This window comes from Streptopelia decaocto, assembly GCF_964273445.1.
Source record: "Streptopelia decaocto genome assembly, chromosome: 2".
In the NCBI taxonomy this organism is placed as follows: Eukaryota; Metazoa; Chordata; class Aves; order Columbiformes; family Columbidae; genus Streptopelia; species Streptopelia decaocto.
In genome coordinates, this window is record NC_138655.1 from 51,896,319 (window position 1) to 51,914,614 (window position 18,296).

At 42.9% G+C, this 18,296-nt stretch overlaps 1 protein-coding gene across 1 annotated transcript in view; it reads right to left on the minus strand.

The window, feature by feature from the left end:
* Positions 1-421: 421 nt before the first annotated feature.
* Positions 422-18,296, minus strand: part of DLGAP1 (DLG associated protein 1) — a gene marked incomplete at both ends in the record, with an annotated part of 147,797 nt that continues 129,922 nt past the window's right edge. Inside the window, 4 exons of the mRNA XM_082045385.1 lie at positions 422-631; positions 3,523-3,675; positions 6,009-6,100; positions 14,614-15,032. Coding sequence (XP_081901511.1) covers positions 422-631; positions 3,523-3,675; positions 6,009-6,100; positions 14,614-15,032 — 874 coding nt within the window. The remainder of the gene's footprint in view (positions 632-3,522; positions 3,676-6,008; positions 6,101-14,613; positions 15,033-18,296) is intronic.

Consider the following 18,296-nt stretch of genomic DNA (forward strand, 5'->3'; position numbering starts at 1 on the left):
AACTAAAGATGAGTAAGTTAAACGGAGCATCTACTGTACAGGTGCGCAGGTGTGTGGAAGTCTGAGCGCCGCGTTTTATTTGTTTAGAACAGAAAAAGAAATAAAAAGGATCGTACTCGTTTACATGAGGCAAAGTGGCAGCATCAGTACATGTGACAAAGCATCGTGATGACATGGGCGAACCTTCAGAAAGCAAGGGTGGTTAGAGGACATCTCTCGGAGGACCGACAACTACGCCACGGCAGTGGAGTTCACTGGGAACATCGGGGTGGCTGTGTATAAAGAGAGGGAAGGGGGAAGAAGGGGGGAGAGAGGAGAAGGAGGAGGTACAAATACTTTGTGGTGACCTTGAGCAGGAGCCTAGAGGGGCAGATTATACATGAGGCTTGTCTTGCCAGAGAGTCCTCCTGGTTGGATCCCTTCATAGCCTGGTCTGGGCTTCGGGGATGTATATCTCAATGCTTTCGGCGCTCTCGGTAGCTGAGTTCTGGCGGACCGATGCAGTGCGCTTGGCAGCCATCAGCCGTTTCCGGGCCTCTTGACGCTGCGAGCTTTCCAGAGAGCGTTCTCGTATGAGTGGCACCTGACCTTTCGATGGCTTCTTTGGCACTGGAGGAGGGACCCTTCTCTCCTGATCAAAGCAGAAGGTTAATGGCATTATACAGCTTCTCAGGGAAAGGGGGGAAAAACTAGGATACGTCAGTAGTTAGAACACACATTTTACCTATGGTTTGTTAGCTCTTATCTGCCTTTCTGTCTTCAGTCAACTGTGCTCAGGGGTTCATAAACATGGGGCAAGGGCAAAGGGGAGGGGAGGGCTGGCCGCAGTGCCACTTCTCCTCGGGGACACTGCCAGGGCCAAGGCCCCCCCACCGCTAACCCCCGAGTGCGGCTCCCTGGGGCTGGGGGGTGGATCCAGGCATCTCCTGCCGGTGACAGGGACTGAAAGGAGAACATCTCGGAGGCCGCCTCTCGCCGCCAGCCCCGTCTCCTGCGGCAGGGGAGCGAGCGCCGCTTTGGGCAGGGCCCCTCCCGACAGCCCCAGCTCCCCGGACACCCTCTTCTCTAGGTGCCCTCGCCACACGGACATACCGTGGCTTTGGCGTTCCCAAGTGCAGGTGGGAACTAGCTGCCTGCAGCTGGTGCGGCAGAATACATATTAAAAAAAAAAAAAAAAAAAAAATCTGTTTCGTAGCAGCTTAATGACTGCTGAAAAATCCCACACTTTGGGTCTCACTGTGCAAGCTCATAAACTCCAGCCTCCTGCTAAATAGGCATGACAAGCAACAATCAGCTAGAAATAGAAAAAAACTGGTAGGAAAAAAGTAAAAACCATTAAGAGAACATACATTAATCATCACAGTGGCAGCTAGCTCCAGATACGTGATCAACGAAGAGGACTTTTATGTATATCCTGGTGCAAGTAGGCACACACACACACACACACACACACACATATACACAAAAAAACCCCCAACGACAAAAAAACCCTCAGAGAGGCATCTCTCCCGAAAAAGAAAAGTGTATTCAGGTCTGAATTTCAGGCGACTACAAAGACTTTGTCAAGTTAATTAGATTGTCTTTTAAGTTACATCCCCTTCCAACTGTGAACATGGTCTCTGAGCGAAGGGATTTTATCGCACTACAAAGGTCCCATTCTGGCCTTTCGTTTCCTCCCATGCTGCTCACAACAGCTTCCATGGCTTGAAATATAAAGGTGCTTAGTTACACTTATTCATACTTGGCTTTTTCTCTCCGACCAAGGATTAATCTATGCTGCTTAAAAAGGGCCCGGTGGCAAAGGCCAAAGGCAACTGCAATTATCAATTCCACAGAAAGTTTTTTCTTTTTTTTTTTTTTCTTTTTAATACTTTTTAAGGAAGGAGATAATCTGTTTCATCTAGAATCATGGACAAATGCTGTTGAAACAGGAACGCAGTCAGTGTAACTCTTTAAAATCTTCACCTTCCTACTGTAGGTCCCTCTCCTCAGTACTACTTAACTTCTTTTAACCTGTTACAGTTTTCTTTTTATTGGAATCTCTTTGAAATGTTTTTCAGAAGCAAAGAAAAGGCACATTTTTTTAAGGAAAGGTCTTGTTTCTTACTGCTGCAATTGCAACCACTCAGCCTACCCGCTTTACTGTAAAAGCTAATGAAAAAACATATACCAGCGTTTCTGTGCATGCATGTTTGACAGATTTAACTTCCTTTTCTGATAGATACTGGAAAAAAAAAAGAAGATAAGAAAATGACTCGTCTTCATTACCTTGGGCTAGGAAAACACATTAATTCCCCTACAAAATACACTAGCTATGCATAAATAGTGTGAACATGGCACTCCCGAGTCAAGAACGAGTATTTAGTCTTGAATTGGAGGAGAAGGGAGAGTGCCACCAGCACAACCTTTGCAAGCTTCCTGCTGCAAGATTAATGAGGTTTGATATTATTGTGGTTATTTGTCCAAAAGAAAACACAGCTTGGGTCATCAGCAGCCAGCTGACCATAAATAAGCAGCCTGGACTCCTGTCTGAGCCACTGTACCTGTAAGTCACGTTCCCCCTCCTTCTGGTGACCCTACCTGTTGGATCTATTCACTGGTATCACACCAGCCACAGTGGAAATTCAGCCATCCAATTACATACCTATGGGAGCACGATATTAGACTGTTGATTCCTCTGGGAATGGGTCTGTCTTTTTAGGGATTTTCTGAAACATTTGTGTGTTTTGGTTCACCCAAGTGCTCTTTGTCTCGATGCAAATAGTGAGGAGAAAAATAAAGCAATGGTGCCAAATGAGAATGGAAAGTGAAATGTGGCTCACACTTGGAGATGTGGTAGTTTTTCATGGTGACAGAAGACTACATTTAAAAAAAGAAGACAAAAACTCCAGATGATTTTTATGCTACTTTGGGTAAACAACACTACCAGCAAAGTGAACCTGCTTATGAAATCACCCATTTAAAAAAACCCAAAATGAACACAAACCCAAACAAACAAATGGAAGAAAGAAGAAAGAAAGAAAGAAAAAAAAAATATGTAGAAGTTCTTTCATGTAACATTTTGGAAGGCATATTTTTGATATCGCTCTGTTTGTAATCTGTTACCAAAATCAGTGATGGTTACAGTGCTTCCCTAGTTTTTTAAGTAACACAACCTAGAACTCTTGCTATATGCAATAATATGAACCGCAAATGTGATTTATTTAATTTTAAGAATCAATATATAAGGCAGTTCCTTCCAACGATTGATCGTCTAATATGATTAAATGTAAAGCTTAACAAAGTACCACATTCCCATTATCCGATTCACAAAGACAGATTTGGTTTAAAAATATGCCTGAAACATATTACAGATAATATCCCAGATGATTATTATGTAAACATTGTTAATACAATGAAATTAGTTTGATATGAGCTTCATTTCACATTTTAACGTCAACGCTGTAACACAGAGGCCTATTTAATCTGTCCGGCATTTGTGCAGGGTTTTAAATGAAGCATACAAAATCTACAATGTTCTACCTTCTTGTCATGAGGATCCATCTGTTTCCAATTATTGGCCTTTAACTGATGAAGTTCATCAAATTTCATACTAATATTTTCTATGGACAACTGCAGCATATCCCAAAACCCTGCTAAATCCTGGGAGGTCGGCCGTGGATGTGCATTAGGATTCTGTACAACAGAAGAAAAAAAAAAAAACAACACATGTGGTTTAGTACATCTTAATGTGAAGCATTTGTGCAAGTGGTTACAAATCTCGCTAGCGAAGCAGTTTCAGCAGATCCAAGCGATGGGCGAGACATGGAGGGAGAAACAAAGCAGAGCGCTACTTACCGGCGGGGCTTTGCGAGGTGTCTGGCTCGGTCTCGAGCCGCGGTGCCCCCGCAAGCCCCTGCTCACCGAAGGCAGCGGCTGCCCGCCACGGGTCACAGGGAAATGGCAGGTGGCAGGTCGCCTGGGGCGGGATCTGCCTAGGGATGCTCTTGGTCACAAGTGGTGCTGTCCTAACCACACTGAAATTAATCGCCGGCCTCATCTTCACTTTCATGAGGAAGGATTCCCCGCCATGTTCATGCTTGTTAAAAGACGGACACCTGTGCAAATGCACATTTGCTGCTTGTGCATATAGTGATATACCGGTATTTGAATGCTTTTTTCACACTCTGAGAGTCTAAAAGCTATAAAAAATACATCATTTCAAGTAAAATTGCCTCTCATAAACCTCAGGCCAATTTCTTCATGTCTTTTTCTTTACAAGAATTACCACTGCAGGGTGAAAAGCTCAGAAGGGAACATGCAGAAGCACAGTAATACTATTTCTACAGGCGCATTTTTGGCAAGAGTGAGACTGGGACACAGGCGGGGAGCATTGCTTTGCATGTGCTTAACTCAGTCCCATTCACTGAGCCCAGAGCACTGCTCAGAAGAGCACACCTGGACCATTAGCACCACACAGGACAGAGGGTGGTGACCCAAGAGCTCCTGTGTTGCCTTCTGTCCCCTCTGTGCGGCCCAGCTCTGAGCATTTTGCGTGTGCAGCGGACATACATGAACTTGTCCCTGGTCTGCTGGCAAAGTTTGTTTGAGGGAAAGCTTTCTACAGCATGTATATCTGTAAGCTGGTTCCCAACTGAAACACTGCAAATGAAATTAAGTGTTGCATAGACTGACTTCAAACATGTTTTTTCATAAATGCTGAGCAGTCCCTATAGCAATCTGAGTCAGAAAAGCTCCACGGATCCTGTGGCCTCATAAGATTATAGTGATACGTTGTTATTAATAAATAAATAATTACTAGGCCCCTGCAAGTTGTTTTACATGGCTCAAGTTTTACTCTAGGTTTTCTCCCTCACCAGAAGCAATAAACTCAAGAGAGTCCATTTCTTGCCTTCAGAAATTTCTAAGCATTTGTGCTTTTTGTAGCAACACTGGCAAATGATTTTGATAGGATGATTATACCCGGATTCCTAGTTTTTCAGTGCTTGACACTAGCAGGTTGCCCGGTTGTAGGCCTTTATTTATAAAGATGTACAACCAGAACGCTTTTTCAATTTTTACATTAAGAATTGGAAGGCTTATTCAGACACAGGCAACTTCCGTTGCATTTGTCCACTCAGGCAGATTTTAGTTTGGGGCTTGATTTTCAGAGCTGCATTAACTCAAGTGGACGATGGTCACACCACTCCAGTTTGCCTTCCACTCCCTATTCTATGCTGACAGACAATATTGCTCTATTTTTTCTGGGCTTCTACCAATTTACGCTAAAATGGGGAAAGAAATGTATTGTATCTACATGCAAGGATGATTGTTAACTAAGAAGCTTGAAAATTTTTATAACTGCTGGCATTATAACTGCTTTTGATACATGGTGTGAAATTTATTTTTACTTATCAACAGGAACATCACTCTGATTCTACTGCTACTAAAAGCATAAAAATACCAAATAATAATAATAGTGGTAGCATATATCAATTACATACAGTAGTAACAGTGGTAAAATACTGGCTCTTTGCTTCTTCACCCTTTTAGTGCTCTGGAAAATGACCTACACTGCTGGAGTTGTGGAACATGAGGCACCAACTTTCAGTGTCTTATTTCCTGGTATTTCTGTCTTGCTGAATGAAAGCAGCATTGGGATTATGTGGGAAAGCCCCAATTGTGAGACTTCTGATCCCCCATGAAAGAGCCCAAGGAAGCACCCACACGTCTCTGTGCCCACGTGAACTGAACTCAGAGGTCAAGGGACAGATCCTTGCTGCTCTGAACTCAGTAGCAGTCTCAGTGATATTTCACCCAAAGCTTTCTGCCTGACTTTGTTTTAAGGATCTCAAGCTATTGTGAAGCTCATGCTGACTCCACCAAGCTTGACAGTTACTCCCAAATTAATATCAAGGCCTTTACTGGAAAAATTACAGTGTTAGTTGGGAAAGCTGTCTAGATTAGGTATGATTATTCACAAGGTTAGTAAAAAGCACACAACAGTGTCTAGAAGAAATGTTACATACCAGGTTTTCTTCGCACAGTTCTCTGAACTGGTAAAATTTCTGGGCCATGAGAAGCTGGGCACTGCCCACTGCAGTTCGAATTTTCCCTAGAACTGAGAGAAAAAGACACGTAAGTCACGATGCTTTATTTGCTGCCGGCAACTGGAAGCCTATAAAAAGAGAGGAGAAAGCTGTGCAGTAGTCAGCTCTGGCTTTCAAAAAGCACGTTATCTTTCAGGCATGGATTAGAGAGAAACTGATATATCTGAGGCCAGATCTGCACCAGGCAAAGGCAAACTGCAAGGTCTCCCAGGGCAGCTTGCATCAGCAAAAATACTCATCTGTTGCTGCAGTGCACTCCCATCCCTCCAGTACGACGGGTTCCAACCAGCAAAGAGCACTTCTGTGGTAGTATAAATACAGCTAATCAAAAGCTTTTCTAGCCTTTATAGAAAGGTCTCCAGAAATTACACCTCTTGCCAACACTGTGACCCTGGCTCAGGCTTCGAATGCAAACCCAGCTCCCTGTACAAGGACATGTCAGGAAAGCAGCTACTAATTTGATCAAGACTTTCAATGCTCAGGATAAACCCCCCACAACTATGCTTTATGCACTGTCTTTAAATAAACAGGTTGGTGTCATGGATGTATCTGGCTCATCATTAATTTTCCTTCCCAGCTGAAGCAACTTGCTATCCCCCAATTCTATGGTTAAACATTGATTTTAAGTTTAATTTCATTTAAGAAAAGAAACAATTACCACTTCATTAATGAAAAACATGAATGGCAGCCACCGTGTCACAGTTTTCACTATCATTTCTACTCGTAGATATTTGCATTGTTGCACCCCTCATATAAACACAGCAACTATTCCATGCCAAATTTATGGTCTGGATAGATGAGGCAGGTGAGCGAAGAACAGGAAAAACAAAGAGATGAAGTGACCTGCTCAAGGTGAGCGGATTGTTGGCAGAGCCTAGAAGAGATGCTAGTTGCAAGCTGCCGTCCTCTGTACCATCCCTGGGGCACAGTCACTTTTTGCATAAAACCTAACACAATGTTAGCAGAGCTCCACTGGGTAAATACTGCTAAGTGTTTTGACTTACCACAATGAAAAAGAAATAAATAGATCAATAAATAAAAGCAACTTCGCTATAACCCCTTCTGACAACATTTTTAGGGTCTCACGGTCCTGTGACCGGCTGCAGGGCATGTCAGCAGCTTGCGACCAGAATGCCACCACGTGGTGTTTGGTAAGAGAAAGGCCCCTCCAAGGGATTCACTTATGTAGCCACATGTTAAGCAGACACAAACACTCGTGGTGAACTGAAACCAGACACACAGTAGTATAAAATCTGCATTCTGCTGCTTCAAGGCAAATGGCTTTTCCTCCAGCAGCCTTAAAGCTCTCTCCTTAAGCCTGCTAAGGGAAAAGTGGGATGCGTAGTTCACTTATACTTTAGACATACACAAGGAAAAAAAAAGGAGGGGGAGAGGGAGAGAGTAGTTTCAGATTTTTTTCAGAAACTATAGGAAGGGGCTCTGTGAACACACGCAGAGCCCAGACTTTCATTTCGTTCCCAGAACTCGGCTCAGCACTGCCAGGAAATAGCCATGAGCTGGAAGATTCACTAAGCAGAATATTTTCAGCATATTGCGCAGGGAGTTTTGCACACAACTCTCATTATTGTTAACAAGGCTTGCGTGTCTAATTCTATGCGCACAGTGCTGAAAATGGACCCCTTGGTGTGTCTAGTCATTTATGCAACCCAATATGCAAACCACTCAACTGAAAGGACTCTTCAATAGTAGGAGGAGCTACTCCCGGAGCTTTCATGTGGTTCCCATTGTTATGAAAACTCTTCCCACTGAGTATATTTGGGAACAGCTGCCTCATCTGGAGCTCGGCCACTCTGACACTTCCCAAGACTTGAGAAGGGAAGAAAAAATGATTTCTTGACTTCTTGGGACAAAAAAAAAAAGACAAGGCGGGCTCTTCCTGGAAACCTGCACCACCCCCGTTGGAAATCACATCCCAAGCAGGAAGAAATGTAAATACACCTTGTCGGTGATGGATGGGAAATGTGCCCCTTTCTTTGAGGGAAGAAGAGCTTAACATTCAGAGATCTCAGCAGAGGGAAAAGGAAGTCCTTGTCCCTGGCTGCCTAGCGACTGGCGATTTGCCTGAAAACCATCATCCCAGCTGACTGTGGGATGCATGCTGATGCTGGGCTCCATTGTTGCCACTTCTGCTGCAGCCCCGGCTGTATCTAGTCAAGTGTCACTGATTCCTCACCCCTCAAAAGCAAGCGGTCTGTTAATGAGCAACCAGTCAACAACCAACTCAGTCAGGGAAGTTAGAAAAAAAAACAACCCCAAAACAAAACAGATGAAGCATGTAAAAGACTGAAAAGAATCTCTCCAGAAGGCACAAAGTCTTATCAATAGTTTTGTTTTCAAACGCACACGTTGCTTTTAGTGTTTCAAGGCAGAGTGCTCGTTTCGCTTACTCAGTTAAAATCTTCCGTGCCAAAGAGAAAGGCCAAGATGTAGTAAAAAACCTCAGAAAGCAAAAATAGACCAATACTTTCTGAGGAGAAAATCTTGTGAGGTTTGAAGCCCAAGACCAAGAAAATAAGTGGAACTGCACAGATAATGCTCAAAGAATTAGAGAAATCTTTAACAGCTAGGGAGACGGGGTACAGAAAGAAAACATAAACATTCAAATTGATGTGTTCAGCTAATAGGATACGAACAAAATGTATAAAACCAAGCAACAACAAAAAATACCAACCCATCAAGATGCAATCATAGCAGACTTAAACACCTATATAATGTTATTCATGTCTGCTTTCTATTCCATACAGGGTTATACAGCACACTCAGCACTGTTGGATCTGAATGCCTTCCAGTAATGCATTAAGCAACGTTATTAACATCCATCATATGCTTTGCTGTCACCCTTTCCCCAGGGGGAGAGGTGTGTCTACTGCAGTGTTTTGATTTTATAGTTTGAATTTTTTCCTTCCCGCCCCCCCTTCCCCCTGTTTTAACCTCTCTTCCTTGTAAATCCAGTTCACTCCTGTGATGACAGTTATGTCTGTTCTCGAAGAACTGCTTCAGTATAGCTATTTGATATAATTCATCTATTGTGGAGTGCCTCCTCATTATTATTGTTCATGACGAGGGGCTGCAGCATGTTATTCTAGGATAGACACATGCCAGTGAATTTCCTTGTGTCTCTAACGTTGCAACCTGTTCTCCTTTTAAAATATTATTAAATAATAAACTTAGACTACATGTTGTTCAGGCAATGAGTTCTTGCTTCTCTTGGTTCTGAGAATCACACAGGACCTACTTTGGGATTGTTAAGGTCTATAGATCTCCTTCCTCTCCCCCTATTTTTGTGAGAAAATAAATGAAACAACAACAACAAAATAATTCAAACACAAGCAAAGGATTGGTAATATTGTTGTCTACTCTACCTTGGAAGGAGACTGTGTGTGCAACAAGGATAACAAAATATAAGAAAACAACAACAAAATCACCTGAAGTGCTGTGAAAAGTCATCACATAGAAGCCACGGGAATTTTGAGGCACAGGCAGCATTATTTGGCCTTAAAATCACTAACAGATCTCTTTGCATTTCAGCTTTGACAGGCGCCAGGGTCTAACAAGTGACAAAGGAGGCACTTTAGGACTGAGACTATCAAATGCCCTTAATGTGAAAACACCTGGCTGGGAGGCAGGGGCAAGCAAGGGAACAGAAAAACAGCGACTTGCTCGTTGCCCGAGGAGCAAGTGGCAGGAACAATAGCCGAAATTACAGGGACACAGCCTGACATTTGCGTTGCAGATGTTGGCTGGGCACTGTGCATATGAAGCAATCCTGCCATAGAGCTGTCACAACCCATTTCCAAACCAGGATGGACCAGCGTTTTAGCCTATTCATGTTGACAGACCTACATTTAAATAACGCTAAGCATGACAAAAGCCAGGAAATTCGAAGTTAAAGCTACTGCTCATGTCTTAAGCTCGGCTATTAAGGAGAAAATAGCCAAATAGAGCAAGCTATGGCAGGGACAGTCCTTGCTTTGAGTCATATTTACTTACAGGAGTGATCTCATTGAAATTAATAGGGCTGTCTGCTGAGTAAATGCTGTTCACCGGGAGCAAAGCAGTTTCCATGTGTTCTCTGACTTACTCGCCTTTTATTAGAACACTTCATGTTTTTTCCCTAACGATATCGTTTTGTTGCTTGCTGATTTCTCTTCTTGCCTTGCTAGCTTTTGGACGCTGACAGGGCTTCCAGCCTGGAGCTGGCTTTCCTTGGAGAAACCCTCACAGACAGAGAAAAGTCCCTTCTGGGGAGAAAAGAAAACCAGAACAAGAAGAGGACGAGTCGGGCATGCGGCCAGAGGCACCTAGCCAGGGGGATTCCAGCAGGACTCGGCCACACGTCAGGCTGGGGACGGTCCCTCTGCATGGCCTCCAAGTGGCAGGGACCAGGACAGCTTGAGGAAGCTCTGCCGAGGACTGGAAAAAGATTTCCTCGCTCATATCTGAGTGTGAACTCAAGAGTCTCCCTTTTCCATGGACAACTGTCTCAAAAAGCATATATATTCCTTAGCTTTCTTCTCTTGTGCCTAGCCTTTGCCCTTTTAAGTTTTCCTTTGAAACAACCAAACCAAAACAAACCAGCAGAAAGTGTGCAAACATTGCATAATTCGCCAGAACTGGCTGAACTTGCAGAGACTCTGGTCCTAAGCAGCGAGGTTACTGCAGATTTGAGGTCAACCTTTGTTCGCAGGCTGGCCCACAGGAGTATAATATACACAGCAAGACAGTTATAATGACATGTCTTGTCAGAGCCTTGGTTTTCTATTTTAGTTTTTACTTGATTGGCCTGACTTGTCTCGCCACTAAACCCACACTACACCTGACTTGTGGTGAATCAGGCCCACTGTTTGCTTCCGGTGGTTACCTTCTTATCGAAGCCACATTACAACCCCAGGTGAAAGAGAAATCTTTCTGAAGGGAGGCAAAATGAAGCCTTCTGGTTCTTCCAGGAAGGTTAATGCCCCACATGAAGTAAAAACAACAGCAAAAAAAATCCAGCAAAAGCCAGGCCGAGGTGGTGGGTGTGTGCACCTGTGCTCACCGCTGCCGTGAAAGGGACAAGCCAGAGGCTGCTCACAAACAGCTCCCTGCGGGGAGCCAGACCTGTTGTTGCTGATTCTGCATTGTAAATGGTCACTCCAGAGGCCTGAGCCAGAAGTCACCAATCTCAGCAGCGAAGCTCTTGATATATGAAATTTCTTAGGGGAGGGGTGGCAGGAAAGAGCACACAGGAAGGAGAAAAAGAAAAAAAAAAATAAAAATAGGTAAGCAATTGATTTCACTTGAGGCCTGATCCAAAGCGTCAATCAATTCTCACAAGGTGTTTAGCCTCGTATCTCTAACTTTTTTCTTTATTTTTTTTATGAGAGCCCTAGAGTTAGTAGCCACTGTCAGTGTAACAGCAAAATACACAAAATCCATACCAAGTATCCTAGCTTAAAGTGTGAGTGGTTTTCATCTGCCTGTTACACACGCCACGGCTTTATCAGAAAATGATTTCAGAGAAAACCAGAATATACTATACAATAAATAATTCATGGCGGAAGAGGAGCCACATTTCTCTCTATATTGGCATTTCATTGTGCAGCCACTGAACCACAGCTTGTTTTTATACACAGCGGCAGACTCCATTTCCCAGCTAGAAACATTCAATCCCATCTGGTAGATTCATTCCCAGCTAGATAATACCCAACGTATCTATGTTCCATACAAGCTACTGTCAAACAGCAGCGAGCCGTCTCCCCCAGACAGCTGTTCCGCACAAGGGCCGCATTGTCTGAAGGAACCGTGGATCGTTTTACGCGGAGCGCCGGGGAGACCAGCCCTCTGTCAGCTGCCACGGCATCGAGAAAACCTCGCTCATCACACCTTCTCCTTATTTTGTTATCTGGCCCAACACGCACTGGGGATGTCAGGTCGGAACAAAGGATGCGTTCCCTGCTCTGGTTATATTTCATTAGGGAAAACAAAGCAAACACACCTCTTCTGCTCCTTTCCTCCCTCTCTTAAAAGTTTATAGACGTATCAAAAAGACGTATTTTGGGGTAGGGTTTGTAACAGCCGGGCTTTTGTTTCTGGCGCTGCTGAGTGGGCGCAGTGGCCCTGGCCATATGCTTTTCCTTGGCACCAGGCAGCATGGGGCATGTGGAGCCACAGCAGAAAGCGCCGTGGAGCCTCCGCGGGAGGCAGCTGCCACATGCCGGAGTGGCGTCACACTGAAATCGGCACCATGTCAGTGACCACGAAACATGGCTGACCCCATCCCTCCTCCCCTTTCCTGCAATCACGAGAAGTGCCCGTCAGAAAAAGGAAGAGGAATAATCGGCAGGACATGTCACATGTGCTGTGGGGAACAGCCAGACTAACCACTCCTTTATCTCCCCCACAACTGACTTCTCCCCCTGATTGTTCAAGAAAGAGCCTTTTAGAACTACCATATATATGAAAGACACCAAGACACTGAGAGAAAATGCTGTACAAAGCTATAAATGTTCTGCATGTATCTGCCTTGTAAAATGCACTTTGTGTTCTTTTCCCAAGGTGAATAAGTACTTTGGTGCACAAAGAAAATACCTGTAGGTTTTCCCATTATTATCAGTTCATAGAATCATAGAGTCACAGAACAGTTTGGGTCAGAAGTAATCTCTAAAGATCATCCAGTCCAACCACTTGCCATGGGCAGGGACACCTTCCAGTAGATCAGGTTGCTCAAAGTCCTGCCCAACCTGGCCTTGGATACTTCCAGGGATGGGGCATCCACAAGTCCTCTGGGAAACCTGTTCCAGTGCCTCACCACCCTCATTCTAGAAAATTTCTTCCTTATGTTCAATCTAAGTTTTTTGAGGCAAAGAGCAAGCAAGTGGGTTTTGTGGCTTGGATTCGCAAATGTTGTGTATTTCCTGTTTGTTGTGTGCTCACACTTCTTTCTCAATCTAAAATATCTTCGTTATGCAGTTTATTTCTTGTATACGAACAAAAGAAAACCGTTGTATTCTGATACATGTTCAAAGAGATTTTTGAATGTACTGATGATACAAACCAAAAATGAGGTCTAAATACTCTCAAACTCTCAATACTCTCAAACTTGGGGAATATGGATCTGCTTTGAAGGCTAATCCTTACATATTTTTCCCTCAGAAGAACTTGTTCGCCTGTTAGATAACAGGAATTTTGTAGAAATAGAAAACCTTAACACACCTTCATGTTATCTTATACTTTCAATTAGAAGTCAATCTCCACTTGCTTACAATAGCATCTAACTATCTAGATCAAACTTCTATACAGTTATTTCTTTCATTGGGTTGAAGGTAAAGTTCCAGCAGAAACAGCTTATGCATTTCTAAGAATTGAAAATAATATATTTTTTGCCAGTGTTCACTCCTTTCTTTCTATAAATTAAAACCTTCACATCTCAAAAGACTGCTAGTGCCTCCCTCCTTGAGAGGAAGGTTTAGAAATTTGGAAGAGGCAATCCTGGAGCTGAAGTAGTAGTCCTTGCTCAGTAGGAGCTAAATTGCCAGTTGGAAAAGTGTTATTAGTATATCTAGGAAAATATGCCTAGGTGTGCCTAAATCATACAATATTGAACTCTCTATATGTAGCTGCTCCTTAGTGTTTTCTAGAAGCTCTCTGCTACAATTTGAAAAAGCTTAATTGACAAGGAGCATGCTCCCAAGCTCACAGGTTTATCTATGTCTGAAAGGTGACAGATATCAATAGTAGGGCTCCTTGTAATCAAAGTAAATGGTAAAAAACCCAGTTTTTACTGGAAGAAAAAATTCTGGACAGGAAGGCACATGTTCAGCTCTTCTTCTCTAATTAGAGTGAATTAATAAGTTGTGAGCTACCCACCCCTTCTTATTAACAAAGCCTTACCAGGCATTCCAGTTACAAGTGGGGTAATACTTCTGGCAGTGGTGAAAACTGAGATGTAGTTTGCATGTGTGTGTTTTTTATCACAGAATATGGAGAGCTTGTTTTACCAGGAAGATCAAAGAGGAATGAGAACTGCACGGGAGATGAAGGAGGCTGGATAGGGGAAGACAGGGAGAACAACCTGGAAGCACAACTGAAATCTCTTTCAGTTGGGAGAAACATCTGAAGACTCTGATGCCAATCACCATCTAAAAAAGGCAACTAAAATATGTATTTAATGAAAAGGAACTAGAATCTGTCCAATTATATTCTAAGGTTAGGAGATTTTATTTCAAATGGAAGTTAAGAAACATTAATACTACAAGATCCCTAACCATGATCTCCTAATTATCCATTGAACTATGCAATCCCAGAAGCTAATACCTTTGGAGTTTCAGAAGTGCTGAGCATTTGTGTTCCCTGTCAACTTTAATAAGGATTATTAGATACATACATAAAGTCCTTTTGAGAATCACAACCAAAGCTTCATTAGCTAAATAAGAAAGGGCATGATACAGAATTCATTGGAGTAAATTTGACCTATATTAAATACTTTTCTGTAGTTGCAGTATTATTGTACGTAGTTACTTACTGTCCTCAGGTAAGTTGTTTTCCCGTTCTTCTCTCTCCATCTGTTGGCACCAGCCCTCCATTCGATCTCTCTCTGCCTGAAGTAGCTTCAGAAACCAGTGGCCATCTCGTGGGCACACTGACCTTTGAACAGCTTCCAGAGGATCTTCAGTGATAGAGTCAATCCAGGGGTCAGGAGGAGGTAAAATTGACGGATCAAAATCTGTATCAAAGTCATCATCCACTGCACATGCATGGTAATGGTTTCCTGACCCTTGTATGCTAACGGTAGAGGTACTTGCATCTCGGGAAAATTGTCTTGATATTTGTCCAGAACACGTATTGTCCTCTTGAGGGTCGATTATTTCAAAGTTCTCATGGAAATCCAGGTCTGCTTGCACGGCTGTTGTTACACTATTAGAGCGTGTAAACCTGCGAAAGCTTTGGAGAGCACAAACAGAAAATGTTTAGAAAGCTTCTTCTCGGTAACTTGGCAAGAAGGACTTATTAAGATTCTGCTACTCCTCCTAAGACTGGTAGTCATGGCTCTCAGTGCTACACTCAGGTGCTTATTCTTGAAATGATCAGCATAAACTTCATTTCTCATTGCAAGCCAACAAACACCTCTTTTTTTTCCATGCAAGCTCACTGTTTATTGAGGCACATACCCATAATTGTTGTGTGGTTTAACATAGCCAGAAGCTAGCCCAAGGGACAGCTAATAGCATCAGTAGCTCAAGATTTTAGGTTACCAATCAATGAAAAGCTAACGAGGCCCAATTTTAAGAAATGGTTTATCTTTCAACTTTTAACACTCACACCCCTTTGAAATTACACACCCAAACTCATAAGCCACATTTAAAAATCATACATGTGAGCCTGATAAGACAGTAATATCAGTAAGTGCACTTTCTACACAGCATTATACATTCCATTTATAAAGAAGTGTCTTTTTAACCCCAATAAGCATTTTGTATTGCTTCTTCTTAATTACTATTCATAATTATGTACCTGCTAATACCACTGCCATCTCCCACACTTTTAGTGCCCATTCCCAGTGCTCAGACATTTTGTTTTTCACATTCAAGCTTTATTTTCAGAATGGTCTCCTCTTTTTCACCACAGCTTGTGTTCTCAGTCCCTGCGTTACCCTCATCGTGACGGCTGCTACCCTGTAGGTGTAGGCAGCTTCTTTTCACCCCACATAGTTTCCCTGCATTGGAGCCTCTGAGGGTAGAGAGCAAACCCTGAGGGAAAAAGCAGGGGAGAGAGGAGGTTTGGGACTTTGGGATTGTTTTCTTTACGTAAAGAGCACTCCAGATTTTGCAGTCCAAGTGACCTGAGGTGAACACTGATGCATGGAGGAACACAGGAGCAATACAAGAGGCAGACACATCTCTCACACTGTGATAAAAGGAGATAAAGAAGGTAGAATCATAAAGTTATAAATGTAGACGTTACTTAAATTAGTAGTTTTTAGGCTTCAGAATGGCCATAGTTTTGAACTGTATAGGGACAGATTCTCACTCCTTCTTACTAATCCAGGATGCTTGCACGCTCATGCAGCTGGTCCTTCACTTCTAATTTGTTTAGAGTCTCACATTTAGTCTTGAAACCAGTGCTAGGACCTGTTTCCCTGTGATATTTTTGCTGTTTTGCCCTTACCAGTTCTATTCTCAGTTTGAGCTCAAGCAGCAATGAAAATGCTGAGGAGGCAGTGAAGCTGGATGCTGGTCACCAGTTTACTCCCTTTCATTTATATTCCACCTTCCACTGAAGAGCAATAGCTCATTAGATGAGGGCAACTGCCAGCAAAACTTCATCAAGTATGTTTAGTCTGCAGCTGAGGAGGAAGCAGACGGAAGGATCCTGAGGAAGAATTTGGTGTCCTATAGACCTGATGCATCCAGGCACCTGAGGAGGAGTGCAGCAAACTTCAGGGAGAACAGTGTCAGGTCCTGCTGATAGAGAAAATTAGCAGCTGTTGATCTAAGGCTTTGAGAGGATGAGAGCAAAGGAAGACAGGAATTGAGAAAGGTTCTTCAATTAATAAAAGACACCAGTTCCTCTGCAGAAGAAAGCTACAGGTAGCTTCTCAGACATGCCAATCCCTGGAAAAATTTACTAATAGATTCTGTGTAGGGTTTGTTTGTTTTTTACAGTGGCCTAGAATACAAACATTTTAATGTAGCCCCTGTTGCTTACAGTTATTTTGAAACAGGTGTTGTTAAATGATGCAAAAGTCACAGTTATGCCACCCTAGTTTTGCACGATACGCACCAGCAAACTGAAAAATATGGAGTGAGCAGAACCACTTCAGCTCAGTAGTATTTTTCCTTTGATAAGCAGAGCAAAACATTTTGCTATGGACTCATACAGCAGAAAAAGTTCAAAAGGGGACAAGGAACACTGGAGATATGGTATGGCTTCTATGGGAGGAAAGAGATTTCTTGGTTTAGAAAACAAATGGCTGAGGAGGGATGTAAGAGCCCTATGAAACCCCGACTGGTTGATGTTTCACCATTTCTCAGAGTGCAAAAACTGTGGGGAGGAAGGCAGCCAGTTGCAAGGCTTAGAGGTCTAAAGATTTGAATCCAGCAAAAGGAAGCACTTCTTCACACAATGTGTAATTAAATTGCTGCAGGATCCTGAGAAGACCAAAGGTAAAAATAAGTTCAAAGAAAACCTGATCAAATTCACAGGAGATAGGTCCAGGAAGAGCTGTTACACAGATGTCATATCTAGTTTAGGAAGTCCCTGAACAACAGCTGCTAAATTGGGAAGGTCTACTGGGAGAAGTAGTGCTTTATACACACCCTTTATACTCTTCCTTTACACATGCCCCTTCATTCTTTTCCTAACTATCTGCTATTGGCCCCTGGCAAAGAAAAGCTGTTAGACTGGTATTAGTGGTTACAAAGACTTTAGCTTTAGGCTGACATTACAATGAAAATATTTTGGTCCAGCTTGTGCTAGTTTTTTAAAAATTGCTTTAATTTGCCCACCAACCTGACAAATCCCTTATCTGCACTGGAGTGCGTGCATAGGCACACACACACGGACACATGCACACAAACACGTGCCCACGCAGGAACAGGCTCACACAGGGTTTCTTTTCAGCCATTTAGTCAGGGTTCACTGACAGCCAAGGCATTAGGACACGGTGTACTCTTCCACACCTTCCAGGGTACTGGAGAGAAAAGCAAATCCCTTAATCCAGCCTTGTTCTTCTCCATGCCTCTACCTCCACATCACAGCCGCCTTTTACTCTCCCAACTCCCCTCAACTCTGCTATCTTTCTATTTTAGATGACCATTTGTATTTTCAGTTAACACCCTGGCTTTGTAGTGTACACCAAATCCCAAATGTGAAAACATAAAGGTTTGTTTGCCAAAAGGATGTATTGCTGGAGGCACTGCATTTCAAAGCTTTCAGGAGTGTGCTCTTACTGGGTTCCATATGAGTTAGTACCACCAAACCCAGACTGTGTTCAACAAATAGAATGACCTACTTTTTTGGCCTTTATCTATATACTAGTATGCTACAGGCTTCCTTGACAGATCCTTGGCACTGGATTGTGTAACTTATCTGTCTTCAAAACAAAAACAATTTGGCAATAGAATATAGCATCAGTTCAGATTTTGAAAAAAACTTCCAAGGAAATGTATGTTGAATGAAAGGGAAATGCAGGAAGGCACCCACTAT